General features: G+C 36.7%; 2 protein-coding genes across 5 annotated transcripts in view; one reads left to right on the top strand and one right to left on the bottom strand.

The window, feature by feature from the left end:
* Positions 1-1,236: 1,236 nt before the first annotated feature.
* Positions 1,237-5,165, top strand: LOC104889805 (glycine-rich protein A3). The gene is made up of 3 exons (XM_010675122.3): positions 1,237-1,399; positions 4,087-4,347; positions 4,686-5,165. Exons 2-3 carry the CDS (start codon positions 4,107-4,109, stop codon positions 4,895-4,897), a joined length of 453 nt encoding a protein of 150 aa, XP_010673424.1. The 5' UTR covers positions 1,237-1,399; positions 4,087-4,106; the 3' UTR covers positions 4,898-5,165.
* A 2,426-nt stretch (positions 5,166-7,591) lies between these two features.
* LOC104889813 (uncharacterized) overlaps positions 7,592-21,664 on the bottom strand; it is a 28,702-nt gene continuing 14,629 nt past the window's right edge. For 3 of the 4 annotated variants that reach the window (XM_010675134.4, XM_048639796.2, XM_010675145.4), the window contains 16 exons: positions 21,300-21,385; positions 21,075-21,158; positions 19,744-19,818; positions 19,584-19,631; positions 19,287-19,382; positions 18,760-18,989; positions 13,117-16,601; positions 11,987-12,063; positions 11,510-11,590; positions 11,204-11,275; positions 11,034-11,130; positions 10,878-10,932; positions 10,234-10,362; positions 10,024-10,141; positions 9,801-9,883; positions 7,592-8,357 (listed from right to left, as the gene is read on the bottom strand). In XM_010675134.4, coding sequence (XP_010673436.1) covers positions 7,934-8,357; positions 9,801-9,883; positions 10,024-10,141; positions 10,234-10,362; positions 10,878-10,932; positions 11,034-11,130; positions 11,204-11,275; positions 11,510-11,590; positions 11,987-12,063; positions 13,117-16,601; positions 18,760-18,989; positions 19,287-19,382; positions 19,584-19,631; positions 19,744-19,818; positions 21,075-21,158; positions 21,300-21,385 — 5,240 coding nt within the window. In that variant the 3' untranslated portion in view covers positions 7,592-7,933. The remainder of the gene's footprint in view (positions 8,358-9,800; positions 9,884-10,023; positions 10,142-10,233; positions 10,363-10,877; positions 10,933-11,033; positions 11,131-11,203; positions 11,276-11,509; positions 11,591-11,986; positions 12,064-13,116; positions 16,602-18,759; positions 18,990-19,286; positions 19,383-19,583; positions 19,632-19,743; positions 19,819-21,074; positions 21,159-21,299; positions 21,386-21,664) is intronic. The other variant, XM_010675142.3, reaches the window with a different exon arrangement.

Below are 21,664 nucleotides of genomic sequence, written 5' to 3'. Positions count from 1 at the left end.
AGCCCCCAACCCTTGCCTCTCCCCCACCCCACGCATCACCCTGTTGATTTCCCCACCCCTCCCCTCACCCCTGTCAATTTTCGCACCTTCCCCCCAACCCCAGTAGATTTCCGCACCCAAACCCCCACCCCCGTCGATATTCATGAAGTGGAACAACCTAAAAGCCACGCGATCCCAGAAATTGATGGGGGTGGGAGGTTTGTGTACGGAAATTGATTGGGATGGGGGGAAGGTGCGGAAATCAATGGGGGTGGGGAAATCGACGGGGTGCTACGGGGGTGGGGAAAACGACAGGGGTGCTTGGGTGGGGGAGGGGCAGGGGCTATAGGGAGGTTAGGGATGGGGGCTACTGGGAGGGTAGGGGAGGGGGTGGTGGGAGGGTGGGAGAGGGTTAGGGTTTAAGGGTTAGGGTTAGGGTTAGAGGTTAGGATTAGGGTTAGGATTAAGGATTAATTAGGGTTTAAAATAGGAAATTAAATTTAATGACTAACGACGGTTAACATCGTTAGTCACTAAGGCATTTGGGTATATTATGTTGGGGTACCAGGTGTATTTTTAAAAGTGCGAGCGTACCCGGTGAATTTCGTGAAAACTCGGGGGTATTTAGTGAAAAATCTGTTAAACAAATTATATATTTTAACTATTTAATTATAACATTAGTAATTATAAAAAATGATATCTTAGTGTATATATTGAGGCAAATCTAATTTAATATAACCTCTTTTGTTAGAGGTTGGAACATTTTGACTTACTCTTTTGCCAACACATAACTTTAACCATCAATATCTTTAATTATATATGAATCATCAATATCTTTAATCATCTATGATCATCAATATCTTTAATTATCTATGATGTTATTATCGAAAGGTGATATTATGCAAATATACATAAAGACACATGCAATAACATTTTACATACTTAATTTTGTTGCATATATATATTACTAAAAAAAATTCGATCAAATTAATCTAATACATGAATAGTACAAAAGTCAAATAATAACCATTAAAAAAAAAGAGAAAGTATCACATAACGCATTCTTTATTATATATACGTATCTACAAAATGGACCATGTAAATGATGATAAAAGTCAAAGTGGAACAACTATTAATAGACCGACAATAACATTTAACTTCACAAAAAAAAAAAAAGAACAAAATAACAATATCAAACAAAGAGAATATAATGAATTCTTTTCTTTATAAAGTGAGACATCGAATAACAAAGAAGATTAGATGCCGCGTCCAAGTAACGCTTAATAGCAGTACTTATATGAAAGAAAATTTGTAGTTCTCTCGTCTTTCTTAAGCTCAGCCAACCACTGAGCAGTGAGCAAAACACAACAAGAAGAAGAAGAATTATTAATACTTGGGATCAAATTCTGAAGACCATTTGGTAATATCACTCAAGTCTTTTCAATGCTCAAAGTTTTTTTTTGTGCATTCAAAATTTTGCCTTGAAGCCATTAATAGACACCCCCAAGTATAGCTATATACTTTTTCTCCTTTTCTGGTTGTGGGTTCCTTTTTATTTTCTAGGATATATAATATGGATGATTGCATGGTAATGAAAATTATTTAGATATATAAAATATTACAAATGGTCAAATTGGAGTACATAAATAGAAACAAATGTCAATATTGTTCTTTTATGATTGCAACATTTTGTCTTTTACACTATTTATATACCTGTTTTTTGCTATATAATTTTGCTAAAATATAATTTTATTCATTTTTTTTATTCGAGCTTTGCTCATTTAAGAAAGCTCAATATCAATTGCAACATCACTAAATATATATCAAAAGTAGTTCTATCTCTCATATCAAGTATTCACACGTGGGTTCCTCTTTTAGCTTTTGGTATCTCTTCTTATCTCTCTTCTCTTCACATGGCTTCATTGGAATGTGTGTCAATATTGCAACGTTAAAAACACGGAGTGAGAATAAAAATAAATGTCACCATAAGTTATGTTAATTGTTCCAACCATTAGTTTCAATGTATACTTTCAAAATATTAATTCTTTTAATATTCACTTATTAAATATTAAACTATTAATGATCAAAGTTATATATGAGTTAGAAAGAATGTCAAAACTTTGCAATTATAAACAACAAGGAAGTAATAGCATTTTCTTTGTATAATTTCTACAAAAATTATGGTAAAAGTGAATTATCCAAATAGAGTAAATATATATATCAAAGTGACATATATATTTACATGACATGAGGGAGTATTATGTAATGACTATAAGCTATAAAATGAACGAAAAATGGCTATAGCCCTTCATCCTTTGATATTTGCAACATTTCGATATTGTTCTATTCACAAGCTCCATTTTAACCCCCTTTTGTTTACACTAAATCTTACATACATGTAGCCAGCTGTGTTGTTAGTTAACGGTGTGACCAGTCCACATATTAAATTAATTATTGTATTTGAGGTTACTAATTAATATACTAGGGATTACTTAAAATTGACTTTAGATCCTAATTTATAGTCAATCAAGCCAACTTATACATTAGCTTTCTATCTACTAAATTTACTTTTTCTTAAAGAGAATTTTCATTAATTACTTGAAGGCCAACCAACATTTACAATAAGTATTAAAGAAAAACAAGATACAATTTGACAATATCAAATCAAATTCGTATTCAAATAACCTACAATAAATCAGATCGAGCAATACAGCACAACCCCTTATATTTGTTGAATCAAACAACTATTGATGGGGAGGTATATCATTATGACAGTTTGAGTAAGAATATTCTTGATTTGACCATGTTGAGCGCATTAGAGTTTCCTATTCCTTTATGTTGATAGTCTTGAATTTAAACTAATAAGAAGAATCGTGATAGTCTTGAATTTAAACTAATAAGAAGAATCGTCTTCCATAGTTCCATACCATTTTTTAAAATTCCACGTGAGAAGAGAATAAAATCAAATTCCAAATTCCATGAAAGAAGAGAAAGAACCTAAAAACTGGGTAGATAACTCTTGAAAAGAAAGAGGATGAGAGATTGTTAAAAACAAAAGCAATACAAACTAAAAGAAAAAAAAAGAATTGAGGGCTTACCATTATCGAAAATATGATGGTAGTCCCGATCTACAAGAAAAAAGGGTTTTTTAAAAGAGGTTTTTTTTTTCCAAAATGAATTTAATACTTGTATTATGATGGTGGTACCTCGTATAAATTAACTTTAAATTATTATTATAATAGACGGTCTAATTTTAATATAAAATTAGACAATGCAAACCTACGTTCTCCTAAGAAGCCCATTCAATTTCTCTCTAATCTAACACTATTTTTAGGTATCTTGCACCATCCTAGTCGTCCATTCTCTTCTCCTTCTTTTATTTCCCTTCTAAATTTCGAATTAGAACAAACAATTTTTAAAAATAGTCCGTCAGTCTTACAAAATGGATTAAGCTAGTAACTAAATGGATTAAATCAGTCACTAAATGGATTAAATCAGTCACTAAATGAATTAAAGAATGTTATTAATGAATAGATTAAACTGGTCACTAAATAGATTAAAATGGTCACTAAATAGATTAAAGTAGTCACTATATTAAGAAATATGATCTATTCTCTTCTTAATATTGGGCTTGGGCCGCGCCTACTTTTAAATTAAAAGTAGACGGTCTCTTACAAGACCAACTGATTAACTTTAACAATGAACATTTAACATCTATTATATGTCAAAGCTCCAACTTTTTTATCAAAAAAAAAAAAAAAAAAAAAAATCAGTCTTCAGCTTTCTTACGGGAAATACTAGAAATAAAAAAATTCTAGATAATCTTGTGTTTATCATATTATATATGTTGAATATGTGATGACATATATAATACGAAAGCTGACCCAGGAAAAGATCTATACTCTATCATGTCAACGGCAGGCCTTCCTAAGGGTGGATGAGATTCAAACTCGTGAGCTTTTTGTCATGCTGGCTCTTGATATCATATCAAAAAATTAACTCAGCCAAAAGTTTAACATGATGGTTGAATCCCCAATAATAGATCTATAATCTATCAATATCAAACATATTGAATTATAAAGTAATTGAACTTGGTTAATGTTGTAGTTATTCCACAAGCAGCAAAAATGGACGGTTACAACAATGATACAACGGATAGAGGGCTGTTCTCGTCAGGCATGGGATATGGAGCTGGACATCATAGTCATGGATATGGTGCACATAATCCTTCATATGGATATCCATCTCAAGGATACCCGCCTGCTGGCGGATATCCGCCTTCAAGTTACCCTCATTCCGGGTATTCTCACCATGGAGGAGCTTACGCTTCTTCAGCTGGTTATCCTTACGGTTCTTCACACCATGCAGGTTAACTCTTTTTAGTTTCATAATTGTGTCTTTTTTTAGCATGTCATCTTTGTCTATTTTTGTTCTTTTGATAAACGATAATATTTCCTCCTTTTCATATTACTTGCTATAATTCTTAATTCATGGACTCTTAGACAATATTTAGAGAAGAGAAAGGTAGAGAGTAAAAAAGAAAAGGACCCATGTGAGAGGAGAGAGATAGAGAGAGTTTATTGCCAAAAATGGAGTGCAGCAAGTAATGTGAAACTTCCCAATATGAAAAGTGTAACGAGTATTATGAAATGGAGGAAGTATAAGAAAAATGTCACACTGACTATTGCAATAATATACTTTTAAAGGCCATGGTGGCGGACTCTTAGCTGGAGGTGCTGCAGCCGCGGCGGCCGCATATGGAGTGAACCATCTCTCGCACGGACATCATAATTCTCATGGACATGGTATGTATGGTGGTGGTGGCTATGGTCATCATGGAAAGTTCAACCATGGAAAGTTTGGCAATCATCATGCTGGCCTCTATGGTGGTGGATCCAAGTTCAAGAAATGGAAGTGAAGAGTTTTTAATTAATATCATCATCAAACTCTTCTATGGAATGGATGGATTATACTGTATTTTAGAAGAGTAATATGCAGGTTTATGTTTTAACTTTTAAGTATGTCGACTTCTGGTTTGTGAACAAATGGGCCATCCAGTACTAATAAGCCCTTATTTTGCTGGTTTATAAACATTTCCAACTTTTATATGTAAGTTTAGTTCATACCAACTTTTTACATGTAACGTCGATGTTGCAGTTGAGTATAGATGGTTTGATTTCGAGATATATGGGATTTGGTAAGAGTTTATCATTGGTTCAGGAATGGACTAGTTAGTTGTTAATGGAGCCTAAAAATCCAAATTAATTTTTTTAAATATAACTAAGACCTAATAACATGGCAATGAAATTGTGGTCTTCTGACGAGGAACTCGTGATAACCTTGATGCAAGTCATATAACTATACCAGAAAGTAACTTTCTCGTTAGTTTAATCTTTGGAATCTCAAGAAAGTTTGTCATTTCAATGGCCTTGGAATTTATCTTCTTGTGGACCTCTAGTTCCACAAGAACATATTTGGCAATCCATCATTGGAGATTGTTTTAGTTCAAAATCTCGGCAGTTTCCATCACACTTCAATAGTTCTTTTTCTACAAGACATAAAAATATCAACTCCACCAAAAATCGCCTAGTATAAGTTTCTTATGTGATTGTCATATTATCCTCTACACCGAACTTTGGATTGGTAAAGAAACAAGATAGTGTTTAACTTCTTGCCATTGTTACTTTCTATAGTTTGTAAGAGCCGGTAAAGCTCAATTTAATGTTTGTTTATTTCCATTTGTACTTTGGATGTTCTATCTGCAGTTTGTATTTCAATTTTTAATTAATGCAAATTTCATTGGTATTAAAAAATTTGATCTTAAATGGAATCGAATAGACCAGAATCCTTATAACATTAAGTTGGAATGTGGGATGCTGTATAAAACACCTATATAGTGCATATAGCTAATAATTGAAATGTACCAAGAAAGCATCCAAAGAATGAATGCTATCTTTAATATGGTGTGGAGACGTTAATTCTTTGTATTATCTGCAGGTACAACGACAAAGAAAAAAAAATCACAACAAAAAAAAAAATCACATGAGACTTGTTAAACAACATTCGAGAGTACAAAGATATCGATAACATAACACTACAATATCATATCAAAGGAAGACATAAGAATATATTACCTTTAACCAAGTTTGGCCTAATGGTAATACTAGTTTTTAAGTGGTATCAAACCCTACTATAGAGGCGGGGAAATTTCCTTAACATTCCCCTCACTCTCAATGAGTCTGACCTGGAAATTTGACTTGCGAGAGGCTAGACTTGCATGCAAGTATGCTACCAGTTGGAGTATCTTGCATATGTGACTATATGTGCTTAACATCTTATGGACAATGTAAAAATTGGTGATTTTGGGTGCAAGAAAATTGTGGGACAATATTATGAAGTCGTTTTATCTACAGAATGAAATTAGAAATGTTGTTTATCGAGATGGGTAGGTTTATTTCAGTATTGTTTTTGCCAAGGTTATGTTGAAAATATTGTTGGGACCTCAATTTTCTGGAATAGGCGGGCTTCTTTGATTATTTTGAATTTACAATTAACGTGGCAGTTTGGCAGAGGAGTGGGAAGACTGAGTCAAGAGACGTTGCTTGGCGTCATGTTGGCAGTTGAGATATGCATGGGATTGTGCTGACGAGGCCCTTACATTTCGGAACGACTCAACGCAGCTGGGGAGATATTTCTGTAGTAGTATATATACATAATTTTGTAACCTAGTTTTAACTTATGTTCTTTTATCTTCTCCTCGATCGTCTCTCTCTAGAATCATACCCATACTTTTCTCCTCTCTAATTATTCTAAGTCCCATCACCATTGTAATCAGCTACTATTGTAACCTCTACATCAACGTCATATTAGTGGATTGGTGATCAAGAGCATCACCCGCGGTTTTTCCCTTTTGGGTTTTCCGCGTCAACAATTTCTTGTTTTCTTTATTGTTTTACTCTTTACGCGATTTACTTCATTTATCATGTTGCTTGTTATTAGTATGATGGTCTCGTTGTTGGAACCTAAACCTTTTTAGTACTTGGTACAAAATCGGCATAAACAAATATGAGGCCATGTATTCCAGCAAAGCTAGATGGATTTGAAGGAAGACTCTAAACAATCTAATTTATCATATCATAATTTCATAACACGAGTACACGACGTCTTTTTCTTCCTATATTGATTTTGTTTAGTCAATGAACATTATGATTCCAACAACACCAAGGGAATATCTTGACAAGGAATGATATCAAAACTAGCATGTTAATATATTTTTTTGGGTAAATAAGCGACGAAGCATAATAATATTACACAAAATTCGATCTGAGGTATCAGAATATTACCCAAAATTGAATCTCAGATCCCTGAATACCTCCCGCACAATATTTTACCAGCTAAGTTCTATAGATGTGAAGGAAGATAACCAAACCACTAACTGATAAATGATCATCTCATGTCTTCATGCTTTCAACGAGAGCTTCTTCAATACCATGTATTATACTATACTTTTAGCAAAAATGAAAGGGTTTTTTGAAAATATTTTTGTTCAACCTAAGAGAGATCCTTTTTTTTTTTGTATGACAGAAGTAGTTGAAGTAAGGCGACAACAAAATTGTAGATTTTAAATGCAAATTTTTTTCGCGTAACTCGAAGCTATACAACCTTGTAAAACACTATGACTAACGTTCTTCATTCATATCTCCTACAATTTTCTCACCCAACTAGATTCATAATCATGAAGAACATCTTTGCCTACACTCAAACATACATACAACAAAATCTTATAAAACAGTTTAAGTACAGCTATATCATCACTATTCCTATCTTATCATTATGCTACTTTCGACGGATTATGTGTCTTAGATCTGCTCTTTAGTTTACTTACAAGTGACTCATACATTCCAAAGTCGGTTGAAGGTTGAAACCACATCGTCTTTTTAGAATTGATTAACTATCAATGTTTTCTCTCCCATTTTCCTTCACGTCTTCCATCTCGCTCTCTTCTCTCCAGGATTTGCCTGGACTTGCTTCCTCTTGATCCATGTCTTTGAGATGAGCCAAATCCCCCAGCGAGGCCATCAAATCCCGATCCTAGCTCAGGGTCACCAGTGCTACCTGTATCTCCTGAATCCTTGCTCCCATCAAAATTCTCCTCATAACTGCTGCTGCACTCATCGACACGATCACGCGCTTGAAGGATTGTTGGAGGCTGGACTGAGAAAGTCCTGGAACCTGAGAGAACAACAGTGGGTGTTGTACCAAGAGACTGAGTGTTGACTGGCATATCTGGTGGCAAGCTGGTAGTACTTGCTCTTAAACTACCATCAGCACTGGACCTGCCAATCTCTCTATCCCGATAACGGTCACGTGGACGACTGCTAAAGGTAACAAAAAGAGGCAGTCAGGCACTGATAAAGATCACAATGAGCAGGGTAAGTTCCACTAGTACAGCATTGATAAAGTGTGTAGCCGTAAAGAAAACACCTCATTATTCAAATGGTAATAGAGGCTTGTTGATCTAATGGAGTCTACAACTATTACTAATGGACTCTATCAAAAGCAGCTCATTAAGCTACCTGTGTATATATTCACGTGAAGTTGCAGATACCTCGGGCTATCTTGAAGGGTCAACTAGAAACAGCCTCTGTTATCATAGGGATGTGAAAATGCCGTCATTGTAAATACCAATAGACACAAGCATGCAAACTAAGGGTGTTTACACAAGCTGTTGTCCCTTCATAGCCTTCCCTTCCGCAGGCACTCTAATCCGACACATTTACATTACACCAGCGGCCACTATGTGAATCTTTGGGTTCAGAATTCAGATAGGCGGCGCCGGAGCTCAGTTTCCAGAATTATACACCCGAGCAGCCAAGCCTATATGTTTCTTTTAATTTCTACTCTCTAGCTGATAATAATATATCTACAGCTGAAAAGGGAATTTAAACACTCTTATGGCTGTTGACATTTCCAATATATTTGTGCCTGTAAAGAACTGACATCTTTAAAGCAAAATATAGTAGATGATTAGGAACTAAACTAATAATTGATCGATAATCTCTGATAAACAGTGAAATAAAGTGATAATTACAAGCGCTTTCGAGAGGCTTGTTCTCTCCCATCGAACTCTCAAAAGCTCATCCAAAATACTAATCAATTTTCAATGTTTTCTTTTTCCCTACTCTCCTCTATTTATAGAGGATTTTCCTACTCTCTCCTCTAACTTACTTAGTTCCTTATTCCTCAAGCTAACCCATAAAAAACTAATGTGCATTACCAAAAGTGCCACAAGCTTTTAATCTTTACCTTCAACGAGTCACTGGTTAATTCAGATTTTGGCCTTTGGCCTACGTTGGGTGAAAGCATATTTCAGCTTCATTTGTTCCAATCCCGAAGTGGTTAGAATCCTTCCCAAGATGAGCCTCAACCCACAACTGAGCACTGCACAGGCTTTGGCTTTGCTCACCTAACATCTCTTATGTTTTTTTATAGTGCTTCCTCGGTTCCATTATAATTGCATCATTTCCTATTTCGAGAAGTTTCATACTAATTGCACATTACCACTTAATTGGTAATACGATCTCTCTCTCCTATCACATAGGACTCTTTTGTTTCTCTCTTTTTAATTCTGTATCTCTCTCCTCATCACAAGGGCGCCTTAATGTGTGTGCAGAACCACAATTATACATTTATAACAGAATGGAGGAAGTATAATTTTGTTTAACAAAGGTCAAGATCGTATAAAAATCTATTTTACAAATGTGCACTATATCTCCCAAGTGTCGGCTTGTTTGCTACATCAATTGTGCATGACAGTTTACCTGCTATGAGTAGAAGAAGAAAATTCTCGCCGTGGTGGTCTGCTTCCAGACTCCACTTGCTCTAGATCACGTTGGATTTCTCTCTACATGCGATCATAAAGATTTAGTCAGCAACACATGTTGTGAATTATTGAATGCACTATTTGAAAGGAGTTCTGACACCCTAGAAAAGAGAGAAAATATGATCCTTGCCACAGCTAAGAGTGATCGGTCTTTTCTTCACCTGTGTTTGCTTTTCTTTCTCCATGTCAAGATTATGTCGAAGTTCATTGGTTTTGGCACGTTCTAGCTCCAGCAGCCGCTGCCTTTCAATATCTTTCTCCAACTCCAATGTTCTTTGCCTGAGTTCATAGGCAAAGTATAAATAATTAGTATTGCATTTTATGGTCATCAGCTCCAGAGAAGTAATAAACGCTAATTTTTGTATCCAAACCTATCAAGTTCTTGCAGACATTCTGCTTCTCGTAAAGCAGCTTCTTCAAGATATTTCTGCCGTCTGTGTCTCAACATTAGTTTCTTCTGTCTCCGCTCTATTATCTCTTCCCTAATTCTAGATTTCTCCCTAAAAATTATAGCAATAGGTGGTCATCACTGAATAAAATACAAGCATTACCTCCAAAACCTAGAAAACATGAGTACAGTTACTAGAACAAGTAGGAAAGAATGAATCAGGAAATATGTCAACTTTTAGGAAGGTAAGTTAGGTTTTGCGAGAAATTTGAAGAAAGTAAAAATGAGAAGCAAAAAACGGCACTCCATGAATAGAGCGAGGCAATCATATTGCAGAAGAGTACGGAAAAGATTAGATGATGCAGTAATTTATACAACTCACTCAAAATTAAAGGATCTAGCCTGAAGATCTGTGGCACCATCAAGTTGGAACAATCAGTTGCAAATAATTTCTGGATGCTAACATGTGCTACACATCCCAAGATGGTATATTTAGGTGAAAATATCGTGAAAACAGGTGTTGATTCTTAGTCATTTCAATAAGATAATCTCCCCCCCCCCCCTCTCTCTTTCACAAATTCAAGAGCGAAACATAGAGTAAGAGTTGGATGTAGCAAGAAGTCATACAAAGAACGTATGTCATCTTTAATCTGCTGCAGACAATGAACACCCTTTCTATCAGCTGCAGATAAAATGAAGAGAAATCACATGAGACTTGCTAGAAAACGTCTAGTTCAAAAAAATCGATAACATAACTCTAGAATATCAAGGTGAAAACGTTACAAGAAGGAACGGCAACTTCATGATGATGGTCACTGATTTCCAGCAGTGGCACTTCTTTTTGAAGAATGTCCATCTCCAGTTCAGCTTCCTCCAACTCCTACAAAGTGACATGATGTTTTAACTAATTGGATGCAAAAAAATTCTACACGTTGCATCTTTGAGTCACTTACTCTAGCTTCTTGGTCTATCTTTTCAGCAAATATATCAAGGTATGACTGTACAGAAGTTAAATTAGCAAGAACCTGCAAGAAAAGCACCATAATCTCAGCATAAGTCAAGAAAGAGGGGCCTTTTCATACAAGAGAAAAGATAAGCATGGGAGAAAGGAACACTAGAAAAGTCCTCCAAGGCTACCAAGCCTTAGAAAATCTCGAATGAAAAATATAGCTTCATGAGCAAAAGCTCCTATCAAAATGAATCCTGCGTCCCTGGAAGTTTTTATTAAGAATTTCTAAAGATAGGCAGATATCTTTTACCTGAAGCACAGATTCACGAGTATTCCCGAATTGAGGGTCAAATTCTTTTGATTGACACGTAGAAAGTGCTTCCTCCAAGGCCTTGCAGAGAAATCATCAGAAAAGTAAAATTCCCAGCACGTAGATGTCGAAATTGACAATAAGGAGCGAGGAAAAATTCTCAGATAAGTACTTTAGTAACTAGGGGTTGACACAAGCCAAATAATTGATAGATTGTGTGCCATGCACTACTTTTCTACAGAAACCACCAGCGTGGTAGCGTTCAGAATCTTACAGGCCTCATTTCATGTTATGCAGAGTGAAAGGTGCATGACAAAGTGGACTTTCCTAATCTTGCAAATACAGTCCATAATCCATTCCCCTCCCTAGCTTAACCCCAATCTTGACATAACAAGCTAGCTCAGTGAGCAGAGGGCCGCTTACCAATCTAATAGAAGGGTTAGAAGCCTAAAACAAGAAGAAAATACCACAACTCACCTTTTTGGCTTCATCCTCTTCACATTTAATTTTAGACAAAGCTTGACAGATCCTCTTCTCCATTTCCCCAACTCTCCCTGCCATGACACATTACCAATATCACAAGGATTACATAGCAATGTCACAATAAGAGGGGGAACGTTGTCAGGTGAGAGAATGACTGCATAATCTACTTAGAAAGAACCGCAACATTGTAGAATCCACCTAATAAATCAATCTAAGCACATATTGTTTGTTACGTAATTAAACTAACTCTAACTCCCAAAATTCAGATAACAAGATAACCCACAAAAAAAAAACCCTCAACACATGAGTTGATTAGATATACAGTGCCAAGTGTGTGAGTTTACTTCTTTGTTTATTTGTGACAGTTTTCATATCCTCTTGGCCCTCTGAACAACCTTTTGCAAATTTGGCACAGGCCTCAATGAGAATTTCTTTATTTCAAGAATGGAAATTATGTTATAAACAATTTTACAAAAACATGTTTCTGTGAAAAAGTACCGTATAAATTTTTTTTGTAAGAAATTACTTTATAATAATTTAGGGTATGTTATATTCAATTAAAATTGACTTATCAGAAACTTTTAGTAACTGATTGTAGTTGTAAAGTAAACTTGTTAAATCTTCTTATTAATTATTTTATCTTTTCAGAAATAAGCTCAAATAAGTTAATACAAGTTCAAAAGAACACACTTAGTTATTAACACACAGTATTTTACAGGAAGAGTAGAAATATTCCCTTCATTTCAATATGTCAACACTTCTATAGATGATTGTTTTTCATACGTTCATAACCAGGTCCCCCTCCCCCCTCTTCTCATTGAGCCTTCCCACTTATCAGATGCTTCAGCAAAGTTCTATACTTCTATAGTCCTTTCTATAATCCTCAAAGTACAAGAATCTTACCCGCCCTTGTTGAAAAACTTATCCTAAATTTGAGCATGTATGCAATTAGGGATTGACAAAACCCAACATATGGGCACACTAATCTTTGGTCAGATTAGATGGTTATCAGTTATCACATGGATGATATTAACACACGGGAAAAGAAATAACAGATAGCCGATGGCTAAGGGGGAGAGGAAAGGTGTACAAAACAAACAAGAGCCAAATAAAGGATAACATACCAGTTTTAGACCCTCCTAGGGTCTCTATATATCTCCAAACATTTTGGGGAACCAACAGCATATCTTCAGCTGGACAATAGAGGCAAGCTCCAGCAATAAGTGCCAACGACAGTTGAGCAAACAGGCCCTCACCCATTGGATATGAAAAATTTCCCAAAGCCTGGAAAAGCGTGTCAGCATTTTGAAGAAAAGTTTGCAATTTGGCACGGTCGGCAAATGGAATATAGTGAACAAGAAGCGCCTTGGCAACAGTCCTCAAGTGCAATGATGCATCGACAGAAGCCATAAGCGCAACCTCATCCCATGTATTTGACACAAGCTGGTATAAAACTGGTTCTGAGATGCAAACAGCACTATCTTGTGAGGCTAATTTGTCAAAAGATGAAGAGGTAAGCACCACCCATCCACCATTCACATCTAGGCCAAAGAGTCTGCCTAGATGCAGAAGAGCAGTAAATCGTTGCTCCGGTTCAGAATGGCTCAACATTTTAGAAATTAATTCAATTAGATATATCCCATTCTCATGCATAAGGATTCCTCTTGAAAATAAATTTGACAACCATCTATCAGTTTGCAAGCGCCAAAAGATCTTTGGGGCACTGAACATGACATTCTCGATCACAGAGCTGATCTTAGAAACCACATTATCCAAGCTACAAAATGCTGGCACTTTAAGTAGGCAATCAACCATAGTGGACACAACTTCCCAGCAACGCTTCTCTTGAACCAGGGTAATATTATCAGCAAGCCCTTCTATCCCAATCTTCCAATGAGCATAGAACTCATCAAATGTCTCACAGCTTAATGTATTGTCATTTCCACGAGCTTCCAGACCAGGATTTTCATGCATAACAGAAAGTAAGCATCTCGAGTACATCAAGCACTGGGCAGAACAGATGGCGAGATTCCTAGACAGTTGGGGATGAAGATTCCAACATGACTCAATAGTTGGATTTAGCTTTGCAATGAGACTATTTATGTCCCCAGAAAAGCCTTCTATCTCTTCTAATGACAGATGACGAACATCAGTACATAATGTAGAATTAGTGTTGTTATCCCTTTCAGTCTCTTTAATCTCCTCTTTTCCACAGCCATAGCAAAAATCATGAGGAAACCATGCATATGATTTTGATCCATCATTTCCAAGTGACTGAAAATTTACGTTAGCAACCTGAGGCATTGGTATAAGACCAAGTACTCTCAAGTTCTCCACTAAAAAATCGTTGCAACTTTGCAGAAGCAGCTGAAATGAACAAAGGTAGTCATAGAATGTAGTTGTTGGCTCTAAAGTTGGAAAATCCACCCAGTGGACAGATGATTGTATGACCTCCCTTTTACGTTCAAATGATAAATCACAAAACACGGAAGCTACAATGAAAATGATGAGAGCGATTCTAACCCTTTTGGTGGAAGAATCACTATCCTTCAGCTCCTGTTTAATGTATTTAAAGAGCTCATCAAAGCATAGACTTTCAAAATCAAGACATAAATCACCATTTAGATGCTTCTCTTCGTTATAATTCTTGCTCAAAGAATATGAGATAATCGGTTTCAATAAACGCAATATAGACTTGAGAAATGGCGCATCAAAATAAGAGCTTTTACACAAAGACCCAAGCACCTGCACCAGTCTGGGCATCTCTGGAACGACTGCTTCCATGTGCTCACTTATAATAGCTTCAAGTACAAATAGAATAATTGCCTTGGCATGCTTGGCATGGTAACCTTTAACCGGAAAACAATCATGAGTCTTGTCTGTTTTCTCGAGGAAGGGTGACAAACACAGATCAGAGAACCAACACAATATATCTGGAACTACAGTTGGTGCAAGCGATCTCAGCTGCAGTGCAACAGCCTCCACAATAGTTTCTCTGAAAGTTTTAAATTCTTGTTGCATGTCAGGAAAGAGGATATTCAGGTCTGGGTATAGTATAGCAAATGACTGGTCTTGGTATTGCTGCTCAGAGAATTTAGCTGCCAATTTGCTGTCTTGTTTGCTTTCTAACTCAGCTAAATCCAAAACCTGTTTTTTGGAGTCACCACCAGAATCCATCACTGACAAATCATCAGCAAATATGGATAATAAGCTTGTCAGTTGTGACAAACTTGAAGTTAGGAGAAGACGTTGGGTTAGGTATCCTTTAGCATTCCGTGACACTGCCATCCAACCAAGATAGCGGACCAAAGGAAAAGCACATGAAGAGAATACCGGTATCTTGCATATCCATGTTGATGGAGGAATCAAATTGCTATACTGGCAACCACTCACATTGAATACATTGTTTGATCCACTGCTTCCTCCACTAGAAGCAATGACCAAGCTTTGAAGAATCATCCAGTGCCTTTGCACTCTATATATCCTTTCTGGGCTAAGCTGGTGATTCCCCTCTTTATATTCGTGAAGAGTGGACATCAAGAATCTGCTAAGGTGCTCAGCTGAACCTATTATAATGTCTATCACAGTTTCAGGAGAGCATACAAGCTTAGTGGCAGAATGTAATAAAAAAGCAAGAGACTGCATGAGAGTTTCATGCAACGACTGCTCCTCTCTTTGTAGTTGATGGATTAAAAAGTTGCACAACAAATCTTGGTTTCTCCGAACCAAAGTTATAGCATCTACAGATGCAATATCATCATCAGACAACCTTCCAAGTTCTTCAGTACTACCAACACCATATGGAAAATAATCTCCATCAGACACTTTCTGGTAATAACTCCTGTCCATCTCAGCAGCCTCGAGCAATATTTGGATAAACACTTTGTCTCTTTTGCTCTCAAGGTGACTAATTGTTTCTAGGTTGCAATTTCCTTTTCCTAGAGCTTTCCTCAGTTCTGAAATCTCTCTGTCACGAGGATATATTGCCCTGTGTAAATTCAATTGATCACTAACCCCCGAACGCTCTTTAACAGAAATCATGAAGGGATTGATATAGCATTCTGCGGACAAAATCAAAGCATCTATTGCAGCATTGTGGCTCTCATGGTTGACATCTTTCTGAGAATGCAAGTCCAAAGCCAAACGCCGAAACTCGGATGCCCGAGATTTGCAAATATCATAGTCTATAAGTTGGGTATGGTCAAGCTGCAAACTCAAAAACTTCATGGAGAATCCAGGATCTGATGCAACAGACTTGCTAGCTATTGTGTTTTTTTCTTTGCTTGTAACTAGTGTATTGTCATAGTTGGGATCTGAATGGCTAGACCGCACACCGTTAATAACATTCCTGAAAGAGTTTACCAGAGTTAGATTTCTCAGTTCCTCAGGGGCAAAGAAGTGGCTGGCATCTTCTGGAATATCCACTTTGCCGGAAATATCTGTCACTCCATCTGTGTCATCTGGACCACTGGACTTTACAGAACTTCCTTCACAAGGTGCTGTTGAAGAACACTTCAGGATCTCTTTGTTAGGCTTGGATAAAGAAGGCTTGCAAAAGTCCATCTCAGACAGTGCTTGCAGGTGTGGGTCCAAAATGGAGAGAATAACACTGCATAAAAAAGCAACCCTAGTTTTGAGAGGAACAAAGCAGTTATGATGCACAGAGTAAGATAAAAATTGAAAAACACATTCTTCAAAAGTGTTGGTGGGCAGGTTGCAAAGTTAATTATATGCTCCTCAAACATGTAACATCAAGTTTTCAAACACAACATTGATAATTTACAAAGAAAACCATGAGATTTATTGCATCTTCCGCTACTTTCGTGAAGCGTAATTGCAATATCTCTGAAACAATCCAGAATAATTATAATATCCAAAATGTGTTGTGTGAAACAAGAATTAATCAGAAATTTAGCTTTTGGCATAAAGAAGTACTAAGACTAGTTGATGACAGTAGCTTTTTTAATGTAATCACTATTCTGTCACCCATAGCATAGCAAATTAGCAATCATACGGATGCAAAGCCTCTATTAGCATACCCATTACCCACACAACTTACTTTATACAAAGTCCAGTTTGTAGGAAAAATAACCAAACATCGACCTATAAAGAGATATTAAGGAACTTCTGTCTTTTTTTATTTCACAAGCAAATGAGCCAAGGCAAAGCAAGAAGACTGGGAACAGTAGTTTTTGGGAAAAAAATTACTTAGTGTTTTGACCTTTGTGTTCCTCCCCCTTTCTTCCCATAACCAGCCTTTCCTACCCCTCCCCCTCATCACCTGTTTCCATGTTTGTCCTGCTTCTAGGTTTAGTCAGAGAAATGCCTGCTCTATTAAAAAATTGCTGACTAAATGGTCAAGACTTGATTCAGACCCAAATTTCAGCAAAACAGATTCTGCTGAGGCAACAATAGTTGGGCAACTCTGCAATGTGAGCGTGGTGCATGGTAACATGAAAGTGAAAGGCTTAAAAGTAAATATCTCTATAAACAATTTTGCTCTATCTTTTTCCTCTTTTCCCTTCTAGGAGCCAAAAACGAAAAGCTGCTAGCCATCGTTTCAGACATTTTGATAGGTCACAATGTTAACGGATAATTCCGCAGCATTTCAAACAAATCTTGTACACAATTTTTTTTTCTTTTCCTTTTCTATTTGCATTTGAACTTCGTAAATATTCCGGAAACAAATAAATGCTATCCGCGGACAAGTTCTTGCACAAAACAGGTGATCCTGAGTCAGCCCGTATCTTGTTAAAAGTCAAGACTTGCATGATGAATGCCTACCATAGTAGCATTCCCATAACAGTAATCGATAACCATGGTCAATAAGCTTCACCAATTCACCCCAATCTTAGTGTACAGAAGTCATAATTGGGACCCCGCCAAAGGTTATCCCAACCATACACACCAGTACGTGGGGCCTATGTCATTGAGTTTGAAGTAGAAAGGAGCTGCTATCACACAAATAATGAAACTCACTACAACCTTTTAGGAATGAACATTACTTTTCAATTTTACTACAACCATAAGATGCTTCAATTAGCAGAGCCAAGCACCTTTAATAAGAGTTGTTTCCTCAATATTACCATGACCAACTGGATTTTGTAAGGATTATTTTTTAGGCAGGCTATTGTAGAGAAAGAACCGTCTAGATTACAGCTTTTAGAAAAAGTCATGGGTTATTTATTTATATTCTCCTGATTCTTTATTTTAGCAGATGACTTTATATTTATCTGTTTATTCCTCTTTGTTGGTTGCCTCAATACCATGACCAATTGGACTTTGTAGAGATTATTTATCTGGCCCGTCGATTGTATAGAAAGATCCGTCTACAGCTTTCGAAAATTTGATTGATTATTTATATTGTCCTAATTCGTCATTTTAGCAGATTACTTTATATTTAGCTCATTAGCTGTTTATTTTCCTCTTTATTTTTCGTATTTTTAGAATATACTTTGCAAACTTGCTTCGTTACCTCCACATCCTCTTAGTGTGTCAATACTTATACAAGGATTCCCCCAAATATACTTACAACATTAAGCCCCTAACACAAACCATAGCAAAATCCTTAATCATGAATTCAACTAATTAATGCTTGCTGATGAAGAATTTCTTTGGTGCACCTGGTGAGATAGGCTTTGGTTGTTGACACCCTAACCACGATAAACTTCTCCTATATGAGGATAACCTCTTACTTTTCTTAGAAGAAAAATTGTCCAAACAAGATGCAAAAAATTTCATGCAGAACCACCTCTAACAATAATTACCTAGGAGGTACTAATCCAAGCCGCCATTCCTGCTCCAATGATGAGAGAACAGAAGGTTTTCTCACAGCTGCACGTAGCACTTGAAGTGCAGTGGCGCAAGTATTTTCATGAACATTGAGGAAAGTATACGAGACTTCAGCAGAGCCTATCATGCTTTGTGAGGCAGCAAAAGCAGGCTCGAGAAAAGTCTCCAACATCTCCACAAGAAATAAAACTTTAAGCTTTGCCTCCTGAGAAAAACATCAAAAATGAGGTTAAAGTACTTTGCTCTCTGATTCTATTGCTGAGAACTGACCAACTAAGTGTTTTAAACAATGGACTAAACATAACACATTGAAAACACTCTCTATAAGAAACGAGTTCAGGGTAAAGATCTATAAATGATTATGCTGATTGAGTAGAGACCAGGCAAAACCCTTAGCATTTCTTCAGAACGAAAAACAAAAGATCGAAATGCTGAAAACATTTGAAGGGCATGTATGACACTGATGGTAATAACAGAAAAAATCACTTAAGGTTCTTGTTACCTTGAATTCAACGAGTACATCGTCCATGTAACCAGATAAAGCCAGCACGAGGTATTTCAGAGCAGCACGGACACACACTAGGGAATGATGTTCACCCTGTTGTAGCGTCATGCATCCAAGTCCAAGAAAAGAAGCAAAAACAGTAATTAAAATTTAGAAGTCAGAAGGTAATAATTTGATGGCACATCTATCCAAAAGAGATGAATGTCAACTTTCACCAAACCTAAGGAGAATGCATCTAAGAATGAATGATCTTATATAAAGCACAATAGAACACAAGGGAATCGGTTATTATACCTGAATTACACCCAAAAGATCTTCTAAAAGCTCCACAGCCAAGTCAATCTGCACCAGAAAGAGAAAAAAATGTTTCAATTAATCAGTAGATGGGACATATGAGATGTGACACAACAAACCGGAACATGTGATGAACAAACTCAAAGAACCTCCAACCAACCTTGGCAATGACTCGAGGCATCCAGGGTGCTAGTGAACTGCTGCACAAGTCAATCAGGACGCAAGCAGTTTTTGCCTGCACCAGGGATCAAAACTATAATTTTCTGCATGCAACGCTCTACTGTAGAACGAAAGCTATTTCATTTAACCACATTTTAATTTAGAGGTTTATCCAATAAACCCGCCTAAACATTCAGGTACACTTATAACAGAATAACCACCTAAATTTTATTCCAACGTTGCAGTTAAATTTATTTCTCCTTAACACCAGCTAAAAGTTGAATCAATATATTAAAATTCAATTCCTCTTGACCACATAGAATGTTTTTGGTGTGCCAGATCTGGCACATTTCTAAATGTGCCAGATCCCATAAGGGGGGTAAAGAAGAGGAATTGAAATGTGCCAGATCCCATAGAATGTTTTAAGAGGCAAAATTCCCACAATGCACCACAGTGGTTACTTCAAAGCTCAAATGCAATACCAACTATTGATCAGTTTGAGTCACAGGGACCCAAGTTCCGAAGGAAAAAACAATGCCCTTTCTCTACTGAGGAGATCTTTGCAGAGATCAATTCCCAAAACCCAAACATCCCTTCCTTCGAATATCCACTAAGTCCCAGCTTATGACATGATCCCTTCGCCCCTAGCCTAGAAAATCTCTCATAACTTTCTCCAAACTCTTAACCCTAATTGCACTGAATTTAAAAAGAGAAATAATGTTTACGTAAAAGCCGTCAAGCAGACGCATTAACGGTCAAGAAAGGATGCTTCTTAGAAGGGGATGCAACCAAGTCTCCAGCAAGAATCTGATCATCCCCAAAAGGAACCCTCTTGACCACTGGGTTTTGAATCACAATTCGAGGATCATTCTCTAAGGAAATCCTAGATCAATAAGGGAAAATCAAGAATCTGACACCTTGTAAAAGAAAAGAAAGTATCAAAGACCAAACGGATTCCCAATAGATTGAACTTACAGAGTTCAACCACAGGTCATAAACCAACTCACATGAAATGAAATAAATGAGCCCAATCCTGAAACTATCCAGGTCACCAGTATGTAACAAGATACTTCAATTACAAACTGCGAGCACAAGACAACACCCTCATCCCCCTACCAGTCTCAGAACAGGTAGGAGCTCATTAACTAACCTAGAGAATAAAAAGTCAACATTAGGCCACTAAAGTTAAATGCTCACAGTCTTCAAATTACCTAAGGAATATGGCACCATATCATTAGAAATAAGTGTATGGAAGAATTTACAGCTTGCTGCAAAATGTGCAATTGTCACCAAGAGTCCAAGACAGATGAGGAAAGAACAAGAAACACGCACATGAGAAGGTGAGAAAGATGACAAGTAGCCAGCACAACCATGGAGAAGTGGATGATACACCGATGATGACAATGTTGATACAATCTGCAAAACAGCAGCTGCTATGAGGAAAGAAAGCAGGAAAAGCCCCCCACCCCCACCCCAGCAGAAAAAGGAAGGAAATAAGATAGAAACAAGGCAGTAAAAAGAACATTTATGGCCACGAGAGTAACATCAATACGTAACCTTGGATAAAGCTTGTTGTACAAAAGGCTGTGTCCACTGCGAGAAAGTATCATCAACATTGAGTGGACAACTAGCTGGGCGAAGAGCTACAAGATTCGGATAGCTTAGATATGAGAAGGAAATCCATCCACTCATTTTACAAAATCCATGAGAAAATTAAATATTCTTGACCCAAATCAGAAGTAAAGATTCATTGCTATACAGAGATCTGGATCTCAAACATCACTGAAAACCATGTCAAAGAGTTTTACCAATTATAAGTAGAGGAATCTTTACATTTCGGAAATAAAGAAGAAATGCATCCTTAACGCTATAACATCCCAGACCCTGTAGTGCAAATGCGCAATAGTGCGTGGCTTTGTCTA

Source organism: Beta vulgaris, chromosome 1, assembly GCF_026745355.1.
Source record: "Beta vulgaris subsp. vulgaris cultivar EL10 chromosome 1, EL10.2, whole genome shotgun sequence".
Classification (NCBI taxonomy): domain Eukaryota; kingdom Viridiplantae; phylum Streptophyta; class Magnoliopsida; order Caryophyllales; family Amaranthaceae; genus Beta; species Beta vulgaris.
Note: the sequence above shows the minus strand (reverse complement) of the source record. Positions and strands in the feature narration are given on the sequence as shown.